At 32.5% G+C, this 14,050-nt stretch overlaps 1 protein-coding gene across 5 annotated transcripts in view; it reads left to right on the plus strand.

The window, feature by feature from the left end:
- Positions 1-10,867: 10,867 nt before the first annotated feature.
- LOC131076631 (pentatricopeptide repeat-containing protein At5g67570, chloroplastic) overlaps positions 10,868-14,050 on the plus strand; it is a 93,594-nt gene continuing 90,411 nt past the window's right edge. For all 5 annotated transcript variants that reach the window (XR_009113467.2, XM_058013928.2, XM_058013931.2 and 2 more), the window contains exon 1: positions 10,868-12,922. Coding sequence is in view for 4 of the 5 variants with exons in the window: in XM_058013928.2 (XP_057869911.2) it covers positions 11,049-12,922 (1,874 nt within the window). In the remaining variant the exon portion in view is untranslated. The remainder of the gene's footprint in view (positions 12,923-14,050) is intronic.

Here is a 14,050-nt window from a genome sequence, read left to right on the forward strand (position 1 = left end):
AAAATGTGACGTCCTCCAAAATTAAACATTTACATAATTCACAAAATTACATAAAATAGATATATTAATGACACGTGTTGAAGCCATAGATCAAGACATATTAATTACAATAATGTAGAGAACATTGAGTCATTACAAAGAAATACATAAGGAATTATAATTCTTTACATTCAACCATAAGATTAGTTACATAGAATACATAAGAATAGAGTATGATGAACCTCACTGATAAGAACTCCAAGAACCTGTCACCTACTATAGACGAGAACATTGTCTGGGCATGTTGCCACCCTCCCACAAAGTAATTACACTTCCTTGGAATCTTTCACATGATACAAAGGATTCTTAGCCCAACATGAAGAAGACTAGCCAAGTAATACCAACAAGAGTAGTGTAATTGTGACATTTTGTTGCAACATAATTAATTATCTAGTTGATTCAATTAAACGATTTGAATCCATCTCAATTATAATGACTTATCATGATTTCCAGAACATTCCAAGAAGACTCCAAAGATAAAAGAGTATACAAGAGCATATATATGCAAACATGAATACATAAGAACATAAATGAGTATGTTTGCATTCACTCTCTACATGCATATGAACACCATTATGAAATCTATACATGGTTCTCCTCAATGATAAGATGAGCAATGATAACAAGCATGATGATAAACACTCTTCATTCATGTGACATTTAGTCTAGTGCAAGTTGTAATTCAAGTATAAATATTCATAAATCATCATACATATAAGTGTACAGACTAATAATGAGAATTTCATCAAATTTAAAGAATAAGCAATATCTATGAAAAGAAGGTATAACACATATATGTATAAATAATACATATATGAAAATATATATGTGTATACATCCTAAAGTAAATAATGATAAACGTAATGCAATACTTCAACATCGTGGTAAAAAGCATATATAGAAATAAGATTCTAACTCATTTCAAAGATGCTAAGAAGCTACATAATTAAGATTCTATATTCCAAGTCTTTACTATTCTTTATTTCATAATAAGTTATTTTATACTACATTCTTTATATTCTTCTCTTATTTTATATGTTCTATGCTTATAGCTTAGTTAAACTCATCTATGGAGAAAATGTAGAGATTGATAGCATATTGGGCATTATCATCATATTGATGACTATAAAATAAATTTTTATTTTATGTTGCTAACTGGTGTTAACCGTCTAAGATCACAACTAAGATATGAGCATAGTTCAACATAATTATGTATGTAAATCTAGATCGAAATATACCATAAGAGGTAGAGATTGTTAATTCAAAACTAGCAAAGAAAATAATAATTAAACAACATAAAGTAAATTAGACAAACACAACAAAGACACGAGACATGAGACGTGCAAATTTATAATGGTTCACCATAAAGGCTACATCCACTCTCAATTAGGAAAAACTCTTTTATCAATCGTTACTAATTCCAGGCCACACCGAGGAATCACTTCTAGACCTCCTTCAACTGATCCAGATGCTTGTTGACCAAGACATCTCGATCCACCGCAAGCTCAAAAAATCCCTTCGCCTTGATCCTCGCAACAATCCTATTCTCTCCACACCAAGGAGACATGACATCTTTAGTCGTTTGCCTCTCCCTCTGTTGAATTGTAGATGGCTTCTCAAACTCGTAGGCATAAATGCCCTGCAACAAATTTTCATGCAATCCCATCAAATCAAAAGTGTCATGCACCTCATCATAAGTGGTGAACAAATCTTCACCCTTAGTTTGCAATATCGATTCATCTTGGCATCGTACTGATGACCATCAAATTGGGTTTCTTCAATGGCCATCCTTGCCTTGACATGCTCTCTAAATTTGACCCATGTGACACCTCTTCCATTTTGCGATTCCTCTTCTTGGTAAGGCACCTCTTGAACTTTTGCAACAGGGTCAACCATCATGAAACTTCACAGTCTAGCTTTGTTATCTTTACTTCTTCGAGCATGTGACAACACAAAGCTTCCATTTCATCTTCCAACAAATGTATTCGCTCCGTGAGCCATAGATTCTCCTCCTTTAGCCTCAAAATTGAGTTGCTATGATAATCCTCCCAATTCTCGGTCTCGTCTTCCTCAATTTCATCTTCACTTACCTCAGCTTCTTCAAACTCTTCTACTTCTTCAACAAATTTTGCTTCTGATTGTGAGCCACCAAAATCCGCCTTTACCATAGGGACAACATCCATTTTCCGGTCAAAACTATTGATATATGCCTCAAGAGTTGAGAAGGAAACATACCCAAAATCCTCCTCATCTTCAGCTGAAACTGCCTCTTTTTTCTAGTCATCCCATCAATGCACATGGTGGATTGTTTCAGCTTTCACTTGCATAATATCACTTTTCACCGAATTTAAATTGCCAAGAAATTTTTCAATGATTAATACAACCTCATCATCTTCTTTCATCTTTGCTCAATCACACACCAAGCTCTGATAACAATTGTTAATTCAAAACAACATAAAATAGTAGAAAGTAAATTAGACAAACACAACAAAGACATGAGACACGAATTTATAGCGGTTCACCATAAAGGCTTCATTCACTCTCAAGCAGGGAAAACTCTTTTATTAATCATTATCAATTCCACACCATACATGGACTGCACATAGTCATTTATACAATCACATTCAGTTGTGAAACCAATAATTGGAAGAAGGCAAATGATTATGTGATTGTTGAACTTCACATTTTCAACAAAAATATTTAAAAGAAATGAGATTGGATAGAAAAAAGGTTTAATATAATTCAAGTTTATCTTACTTCCCATCTAAAAATATCAATTCTCTATTTAATTTTACTCTAGGGACTATTTAGATGCAAAATCATAGATGGTAGCGGTACTAGTATACATAACCCAATACACAGATCATGCAAGTGATATAAATTGACTCCCAAAAAATGGCTAAGAACTTCACTCATTGTGAGCAGAATAAGTTGTAGGATAAGTGTGAAATGGATGCCAAGCAAAGTTAATAGAAGGTAAAGAATCTAATACATGATTTTGCCTGCATCCTATCTATCCACACCAAAATAGATTGTGAATTGGATATAGACATGCGATCTGTGTTCTTCCTGAGATTATCTTCACAGAAATAGTAAAAAAATGACTTCACTGATCTTGAAATCTATCATGATAGCATGTCTTTAGAAAGAAAGGGTGATGATAAGCATATGAGTTGTAGTGAAGGCTTGGATTGATATGCATATGCTCTAGAAATTTAGATAGAGTTCGTGGAGGAATAACAGAAGGCTTCAAATTGATAGATTTGTAGATTATAAAGAATAAAAGATTAAAGCATAAAACAGAATTTTATCGCCCTTTCAACTTTATATCTATGCGAAGGATGATGAGCATGGAGGAAGGTTTTTAACAAAGATAAAAAATTATGGTGGCAAAAGGAAACTAATTTACATTATTCTCCTTTATGTTGGATTAACTCGTCGTCAATTTTATAAAAGCGGATGCTTATGTAACTTGCGCGTTGAACCAGAGACTTATTGCACACAGACACTTAAAGAAATCTACTTACCATAATGAGAATCTAAATGAGAATCCCATCAGTCATCTCAATAATGTAACATTGATAAATCATAAGGCCCTCCTACAACTCAAGAAAAATTCTGATCTCACACATAAATTTAATACATCTATGTTTTTATCTAGGGGAGTTATTATATATAAAAGTAAGATTACAAAGAATATAAATATTTTTATTCTCATTGCAATGATATATATCTTGAAAAATATTGAAGCATATAAGATCAAATCATTCAAAAAAATGCCTTAATAGTTGTATATTTATCAATGATTATAAGAGACACGAAATTGAACTTATTTACGAATCCTAGGAATGTTAAGTTTGCTCTCTTGTATGTGGTAGCACAAAAAAAATGGTGACATATACCTAGTCGTAGATAAAATTCTCGGGTCTCACACCCCCATTTTGTGCATAATAAAACTCATACTTGTTATGGATGAAATTAATATTTTGTACTTGTAGGAGTTGGTCACTTCCTACATAGATTTAGACTCGATACCAAAGTCCAATAGAGATAGTAGCATAGAGTTTATTTCTTAATGAGAATGATAAGGGTCTTTTCTAGGGCTTTTTTTACATAACAATATGCATTTATGTGCAAGCAAGTTCAATGTTGTGCTAGTGTTGTCAATATCTTGGATATAGAGGTTAGGGATTGGAAAAGGTAATGAAAAAATGGTGGTAAGTACATCTCTTATTCATAGAGATAATAAATCCTTAATTAATTTAAATAGTCTTATGTTGTTTTCTAGTTAGTCTTTTCTTTGGATCATGAGTTTCTTTTAGGCTGGTGGACTTGATGACAATCTTTTAAATTCAGGTTTAGCTTCATATGTTTTTTCTTTCATAGTTAATCATCTAATGCGTGTATTTTGTTTTTATGTTTCATGGACAAGGATCCCAATAAATTCTTCATCACTTCTATATAAAAATTAAAGTATGTGAGATCTTGTAAGCAAATATATTTAGTGAGTGTAGATCCAAAGCATGAAAATGTTACTTCCTCCAAAATTAAATATTTACATAATTCAAAAAATTACACAAAATAGATATATTAATGACACGTGTTGAAGCCATAGATCAAGACATATTCATTACAATAATTTAGAGAACATTGAGTCATTACAAGAAATACATAAGGAATTATAATTCTTTACATTCAACCATAAGATTAGTTACATAGAATACATAAGAATAGAGTATGATGAATCTCACTAATAAGAACTCCAAGATCCTATCACCTATTGTAGACGAGAACATTGTCTGGGCATGTTACCGTCCTCCCACAAAGTAATTACATTTCCTTGGAATCTTTCATGATACGAAGGATTCTTAGCCCAACATGAAGAAGACTAGCCATGTAATTTACCAACAAGGGTAGTGTAATTGTGACATTTTGTTGCAACATAATTACTTATCTAGTTGATTCAATTTAACGATTTGAATCCATCTCAATTATAATGACTTATCGTGATTTCCAGAATATTCCAAGAAGACTCCAAAGATAAAAGAGTATACAAGAGAATATATATGCACACATGAATACATTAGAACATAAATGAGTATGTTTGCCTTCACTCTCTACATGCATATGAACACCATTATGAAATCTATACATGGTTCTCCTCAATGATAAGATGAGAAATGATAACAAGCATGATGATAAACACTCTTCATTCGTGTGACATTTAGTATAGTGCAAGTTGTAATTCAAGTATAAATATTCATAAATCATCATACATATAAGTGTACAGACTAATAATGAAAATTTCATCAAATTTAAAGAATAAGCAATATTTATGAAAAGAAGGTAAAACCCATATATGTATAAATAATAACATATATGAAAATATATATGTGTATACATTCTAAAGTAAATAATGATAAACATAATGCAATACTTCAACATCGTGGTAAAAGGCATATATAGAAATAAGATTCTAACTCATTTCAAAGATGCTAAGAAGCTCATAATTAAGATTATATTATTCCAAGTCTTTATATTCTTTATTTCATAATGAGTTATTTTATACTACATTCTTTATATTCTTCTCTTATTTTATATGTTCTATGCTTATAGCTTAGTTAAAATCATCTATGGAGAAAATGTACATGGTGGATTGTTTCAGCTTTCACTTGCATAATATCACTTTTCACCGAATTTAAATTGCCAAGAAATTTTTCAATGATCAATCTTCTTTCATCTCTGCTCAATCATGCACCAAGCTCTGATACCAATTGTTAATTCAAAACAACATAAAATAGTAGAAAGTAAATTAGACAAACACAACAAAGACATGAGACACAAGACACGAATTTATAGTGGTTCGCCATAAAGGCTTTGTCCACTCTCAAGCAAGGAAAACTCTTTTATTAATCATTATCAATTCCACACCATACATGGACTGCACATAGTCATTTATACAATCACATTCAGTTGTGAAACCAAGAATTGGAAGAAGGCGAATGATTATGTGATTGTTGAACTTCACATTTTCAACAAAAATATTTAAAAGAAATGAGATTGGATAGAAAAAAGGTTTAATATAGTTCAAGTTTATCTTACTTCCCATCTAAAAATATCAATTCTCTATTTAGTTTTACTCTAGGGACTATTTAGATGCAAAATCATAGATGGTAGCGGTACTAGTATACATAACCCAATACACAGATCATGCAAGTGATATAAATTGACTCCCCAAAAATGGCTAAGAACTTCATTCATTGTGAGCAAAATAAGCTGTAGGATAAGTGTGAAATGGATGCCAAGCAAAGTTAATAGAAGGTAAAGAATCTAATACATGAGTTTGCCTACCTCCTATCTATCCACACCAAAATAGATCGTGAATTGGATATAGACATGCGATCTGTGTTCTTCCTGAGATTATCTTCACAGAAATAGTAAAAAGATGACTTCACTGATCTTGAAATCTATCATGAAAGCATGTCTTTAGAAAGAAAGGGTGATAATAAGCATATGAGTTGTAGTGGAGGCTTGGATTGATATGCATATGCTCTAGAAATTTAGATAGAGCTCGTGGAGGAATAACAGAAGGCTTCAAATTGATAGATTTGCAGATTATAAAGAATAAAAGATTAAGGCATAAAACAGAATTTTATCGCCCTTTCAACTTTATATCTATACGAAGGATGATGAGCATGTAGGAAGGTTTTTAACAAAGATAAAAAATTATGGTGGCAAAAGGAAACTAATTTACATTATTCTCCTTTATGTTGGATTAACTCGTCATCAATTTTATAAAAGCGGATGCTTATGTAACTTGCGCGTTGAACCAGAGACTTATTGCACACAGAAACTTAAAGAAATCTACTTACCATAATGAGAATCCAAATGAGAATCCCATCAGTCATCTCAATAATGTAGCATTGATAAATCATAAGGCCCTCCTACAACTCAAGACAATTTCTGATCTCACACATAAATTTAATACATCACTTCTATTATTGAAAATGGATTAAAAAAAAAGTTTCATTGTGAAGTCCAAAGTTGATAAATTGTTCTTTCTCATTGATCCTCACCCTTGGCCGGTTCATCTTTTGAGATCACACTTGCAAAGTTGCATTTACTTTCAGACCCAAATTTGTGGACAAGATTATATGTGATGTGACTCTCGTAGATTATTGAAGTCTCTTGCTTACAAAACCCTATCAATGTGATAGGAAGGTTCGATATGATTCATTCAATAACATCTACACTAGAAAAAATCAAAACATATTTAATTCATTATATTTCAACAACCAACCTTTTCTTAATAAAATTTGGACAAGTCCCATCTACCACACAACTAACCTATCACCTTTATTATTAACACTAGCACACTTGCATTTGCTTTTGGAACTAAATATAGACAAAGACTATATGTGATATGAATTCAATGGATTATTGAAGTCTTTTGCTTAGAAAATTCTATCAATATGATAGAGTGTAATACAATGCATTTCATAACACCTACATAGTAGGAAAAAAGGTATTTTATTCAACACAATTTAACAACCAACCCTTTTCTAATACAACTTGAAACAAGTGCCCATTTGAAAACATAACTAATATGTCACTTATATTATTAAAAATGGCTTGTAAAAAAGTCACTTGACCATCATCCTCATCCATATTCTCTTGGCTAGGAGGAAAGTGCTTCCTCTTATGAGATCACATTTGCACACTTGGATTTACTTTTGGACCCAATTTTGTGGGCAAGATGACATATAATGTAACTTTGATGGATTATTAAAGTCTCTTTCTTACAAAACCCTATCAATATGATAAGCATGATACAATGCATAATGTATGTTCAACTACACATTAGAAAAGACAAAAGGTATTTAATTCATTCTATTTCAACAATCATTCTTTTTCTAAGTTGTCACCAAACATGTAAAGTAATTAAAAAAACTTTCTAAATTACTTGAACACAACATATTGCTAATCCAACAAATGCTCCTACATTATTCATACATGTTTGATAATATGTTTCAAGTTTCTTCAATAATTTTCAAGGAACCTACAACATTACCACGTAAACAAACAATTAGTAATTCAATTAAGATATTTCATCTAATTCCTTTTCCTAATGTTACTTTTTATTGCCAACCAATGCATATATAGATTATTTTGACAACTTAGTAATCATTGACTTGAATCTTATACTTATATAATCACACAATTGGAAGGTAAATTTTTAACAAGTTTTAAACATTCTTAAGCAAAATCCACTATTCCAACCTCCCTACATATTCCTTTGGATTTTTTATTGTGAATATGCATTGGCTTTGTGATCTTTGATGCTTGGTCAACCTATTAATAGGAGTGCATATAATGAATTTTCTTAGTCTAATATTTTGGCTAGGTATGTTGAAAAGTTTAATGTGAAATTGAATAGGTTTTGGCTTTTTCTTACCAATGAAATAATTTCCTTCTTTGGAAAAAGAGGAATGAGGAATTATTTCAATGCAAAAGAAGACAACATACTAAGTTTAACAATAAATTCACCTTCCTAACTATTATGTTGTAGGTTACTAATACTATGGAGATTTCAAAAGACAAATTTATGACTTTGTTGAAAGATGGAGTCATGATAATATTCAAATCAAACATTGTTGTTGCTCATTGCTTTCCACATGGTAAGAATAGTTTGAACAAAGATGAACATGAGCTACTCAATCAGTACATGGCTGAGAGTAAGATCACAAACTAGATGGAAGATGACAATAGAAGACTAAGATGAAGGATGAGTGTGACATGCAAGTTAATCCTAGGACAAGGGTTCCTCCTAAAAGTATATGTGAAAATTGATAAAGATGAATGTAAAAACAATATCCGACCTTAGAATTATAGTTTATATGTATGTAATATTATCATTTGAATAGAAGAGCATAAGCATGTAGTTGAATAAGTTAGATTAGCTATGTCAGTGACTCCTGTTAAGTGGATCTTGGTGAGCTTTATTGGGGCTTAAATGCTCCTTATAATGTAATGTTGGTTTGATTATCTATATTTAATATTAAAAAAAAAAAAACACTATAAATGTAAGGTGATTAAATATTTGTTTAAAAACAGTGTGGGACTTTAACCCAAAAGTTGCTTGAAAATAAAAGATCCTTGTTTAATATAATGTCATAATATTTAAAAAAATATTTGATCACATCCTCTACTTTGTAAGTTGCCTTATTGGTTTTAAACATACTATACTTGGAACATCAATTGAGCCCATATTGTGCAATTGAGTTATCAAGTCCATTCTCACGTTAGCTCACAACTTTTTCAGAATGCAATGGTTGTAGCAGTCGACTTTGTGGCTGGGTGACTACCATGTCTTGCTACTAAGTGAGGCAAGTCTTGACATAGTCCTAAACATTATCTATCACCCTTGACATGCCAATCATTCATATTGTGGATGTTTTGACACATGTGCTAGAAGGTGCAACTCTTTCAACGTGAGAAAAAATATTTAAACTTTACTCACTTGAAGGGAATATCTATTTCTACTTGCATGCATTGTTAAGTTAGATGCTAAGATTGAATAATGCAAGTACAAAATATAGTTGAATATGTTAACAAAAACACGAATGCTACAATAAATTAAATGCATGACTTGATTGAAAGCAACAAGTTAAATATTCAAACTCGTTTATAATACAATTTTTTTAAATTTGTCAATGTCATTTAACTCTTAATACACACAATGAAACATTTCAATAAACATTTATAAACAAGGCATGCATAATAAATGTTGTTGAGTAAATAACAAAAATATAATAACACTAAATACTTGATGAATAATAACAATTTTAGCAAAATGCATACACGAGACTTTCCATTAATAATGTCTTTTTGTATTTAATTTTTTCAATTACCAATAATAGTTATACCTCCATTATGTGGAGAGTGTTACTCAATGCTATTGTAGTTTTGTTATTTACTCAATGATATTTGTTATACTCATCTTACTTATGCGTGTTTAATGAAATATTTACTTAAATATATCAAAAAATAAATAAACACAACAACTTTGACGAAACTTATAAATTTAATATATTTTTGCAAATAAAAGAAATAAAAAATAAAAGTGAAAACAAGATAGAATTAAATATATTAGTTTTCCACAATCCATGAAGTTGCTTGTGTTTTCCTTGATATGGTTGTGTGTGCTTTTTTGCTATCAACATTTTGGACCTCACTTTCCATGAGAGAATATAAAGTAGAAAATAAATTCAAGTATCAAACACTGATGAAATTATTGTTTATTTTCACACTGGACTAAAAGGTTCTATGATGATCAATTGTTCATTTTCACACCAGACTAGAAGATTCTATTTGATTATATGATCATCTTAGTAGAAGAAATATTGTTATCTCCAAAACCATCTTAAATTTTGATAGACCTCTAGTTGAGTTGATGTGGTTTCTTAAATTTTGATAGCTATGTAGATGAAAGGTGCCCAAAGAACACTGAGAAGAAAGGTTGCATTTTTTTAGTATAAGAGTAGTGGAAAAGGAATGACATTTCATCAAGGAGTACACAACATATGAAGATATTCCTAATCAATTTGATAACGAGTTAAAAAATAAACAGTTTGAATGAGTATTTTTAAGAAAGAAGGAATTATAAAACAACTAGTTTCTTACTGAAGATTCATTAAAATAAATAAATAAATAAATAAATAAATAAAAAATAAAAATAAAAATTGAAACGAATTAATTTTCTTTCTACAAATCGTTCTCTATAAATTCCCCAAACAATCGTTGGACAATTTTGTTCCGTTATGTTTTTATAAAATCCCTAAATTTAGGGCCGCGGGGTGTTTTGCTTTTTCAAGTACCTTATCTCAGATACTGTATTTTTAATGCTACCAACGGCATACAATTCTAGTGCTATGTAAATGCATATCCTCACTGGTTGATCTGCATTGCCTATCACGGTGATAAATAAATTTGCAACTGAACATAGCACAATGATCTTATCCAAATGCAACACAGCACAAACTAGTATGCCTCATAAATTCCAGCCTGCAATGGCTTCACGAAATAATTCATCCTACTCCACATTTTGGCCCTCCAATTTTAGTACAGGTAAGAAAACATCCTTATATTTAAGCTCAAAGCCCACTGTATTTTCTAGTTTTTCGTATTGTAAAATTGTGTGCAAAATCGAAGTAGACACGGAGAAATTAAAGCGGCGCCTTGTGAAGAAGGGTTTCATGCCCACGCCCAAGATTATTCACAAGCTGAGAAAGAAAGAAATTCAGAAAGTGAACAGAAAGGCCAAGAAAAACCCCGAAAAAGAGCCTCCGCCACGGGTTAAGAAGATCATGGAAGAGGAGGCTCTCTTCGAAAAAGCGTGTCGTGAATACGAGATGCTTATGGCGGAATTAGAAGACAAGGCAGAAAATCCTTCTATTGACGATGGAAAATTTAGAGAGAAAGATTCTGTTCAATCTGCAGGAGAAGAGTTTTCTGTCAGCGACGGAGAACTTAGAAAAGAAGAATTTTGTGTCAATGATGGAACGGTCACTGAAATGAAATTTTCTCTCGGTGACGGAAAATTTACAGCAGAAGAATTTTTCGCTGGTGACGGAAAATCTTCGGGAGAAGGGTTCTCTGCTAGTGGGGGGAAATTCACAGGAGAAGAAATTTCTGTTGGTGATAGAAAATTTACAGGAGAAGAGATTTCTGTTCTCGATGAAAAGTTCGCAGTAGAGGAAATTTCTGTTGCCGGTAGAATATCTGGAGGAGATGCATTTTCTTTCAGCGATGGAATATATACAGAAGACGGCAGAAAATTTACAGAGGGAATTTCTGTTAGTAATAGAAACTTTAAGGAAGAAATTTCTATTATTGATGATGATGGCTATGGTAATGGCGTTGATAATCTATTCCGAGAAATGGAAGAAATTTCTGTCTCTGATGACGGTAGCGATGATGATAACTATGATGATAATGGGGTGGGGATGGAAGGGACATTGCGGGGGAGGACAGTAGAAATTGAAGAAAAGGAGGATTTAAATTCTGGTGTAGGCACTGTTTGGTCCGAAAGACATGAGAAAACAAGGTTTAGTCATTGGGCCGATAAGGGTGTGAAAATGGAAGAGAAGTCCTTGGGGAGGGCAATGGGAATCGAAAATAGTGGTTTGGAATATGGCGTGGTCAATTATAGGTCTGAACAACATGAGATAGTGAGGACTACTCGTAGTTATGAGAGAGTGGATCGTTCTGTTTTTTCAGAAGAGCTTCGTGTCATTGATATTGATAATGACTTGGATAACAAGGATGATAGTCAAGGTGTGAAAACGGAAGGCAAGTCCGGGAAGTTCTGGGAGCGAGCAAGGGAAATTGAAAATAATGGTGTGAACAGTTTTAGGTCTGAAAGAGACGGTAGAATGAGGGCTATTCATGCTGACGAGAGAATGAAGGGTTCTGTCAGTCATATAAAATTTACAAAAAGGATTTCTGTCACTGATGGTGATGGCGATGGTGATGCTAAGGGTGTGCAAATGAAAGGGAGGCCCTGGGAAAGGGCAGGGAAAACTGAAAAATCGAAGGGTATAAAATCTGGTTTGAGCAAATGTATGTCTGGAAGAGATGGGAGAATGAGGGCTCATCGTAGTGATATTGATGAGAGAGTGAATCAGGAAGATTTGGAGGATTTTAGAGAAATGCTCGTGAAACGTGGAAATGTGGAGCTCCAGGATCTGCATTGGCTTCTGGATGATGAACTGGGTGATGATAAACTTGGTGCAGGGAATGAAAACTGTAGCAAACAGGAGGTTACAGAAAGGCCAAGAGGTCCAATTGATGAGGAGAAACAGATACAGTGGCTCACAGAAAGGTGATTTATTCTTTATGTACTACAACATTGAAAATTTAATGGTTTAGTTTTGAGTAGAGTGCTTATTATTGCACAAAATATTTAAAATTTAGACTTATGAATAATCTTTTTTTCAAGTATTTTTATAAGATTATGATGTATACAAAGTTTCAAATTATCTAAACACTAAGTCTAAAACCAAATAAATTATATGTGTTTGGTCTAATAATAACCTATAAATTTCATGTTTCTAACCTCGTAGAATGTAATGTCCTCTACTAGGTATAGGCCTTTTAAACAACAATTACCTAATTTCAACACACTTTTGACTTAAATAAATTTGCTTGATCAGGAGACAATTTCCATTCTTAACTTGCTAACAGTATATCTGAAACAAATATTTGTCACAGTACTCAATGTAATTATCCTTGAATCTAATATCCTACTGCAATCAAGAATTCATAAGTTTATAAATCAGAAATAGGGCTTGAGACTTACCTTGAATTAGAGGAGTGGAGACTTATAAAGGTAACCTGTACCCACAAGGGAAGGCAAACACCTACAAGCATATCCATTCTTAATTAGTCATAATCTATTTTAAGGTAACAACAGAAAGAGTGGGTATACGAGACATGAAAGGACTGCATGGGTCCGTTGTCTACCAAGTCTAAGGAATGGTTGCTTCTAACCTCCTTGCTAGACTTGGCGGCCCATATTGCTGTCCCTTACAAGCCCATTATCCATACACACATCATCTTGCGATTCTGGCATAGAGAGTGTAACTGGTTCCTTGACTTCAAGGGTTCTTATGACCACTTATGAGTCGCTCGTCACCACTGGATTACACCTCTATCTTCCCACAAGATGCCACAAGAAGCATACACCTCACATGGACTAATTCTATATAAATGTTGCTACTGTATTTACAAACATATTCAGATATATATTTATTATACTATGCGAAACACTTATAGCCACTATGCATCATTTAATCAGTAGCATTTAGATAAATAGTATGCAATGTGCCATATATAGGGGACACATACCACAGTCCCCAGGCTCCCCACTATTTGTTTGAGTCTACCGTTTACTCCATTTAATTATTAATGTCCAAATCTGATCTTCTTCCCTCTTTTGATCCTTTGATCT

The sequence above is a fragment of the Cryptomeria japonica genome, chromosome 5, assembly GCF_030272615.1.
Source record: "Cryptomeria japonica chromosome 5, Sugi_1.0, whole genome shotgun sequence".
Taxonomy (NCBI): Eukaryota; Viridiplantae; Streptophyta; class Pinopsida; order Cupressales; family Cupressaceae; genus Cryptomeria; species Cryptomeria japonica.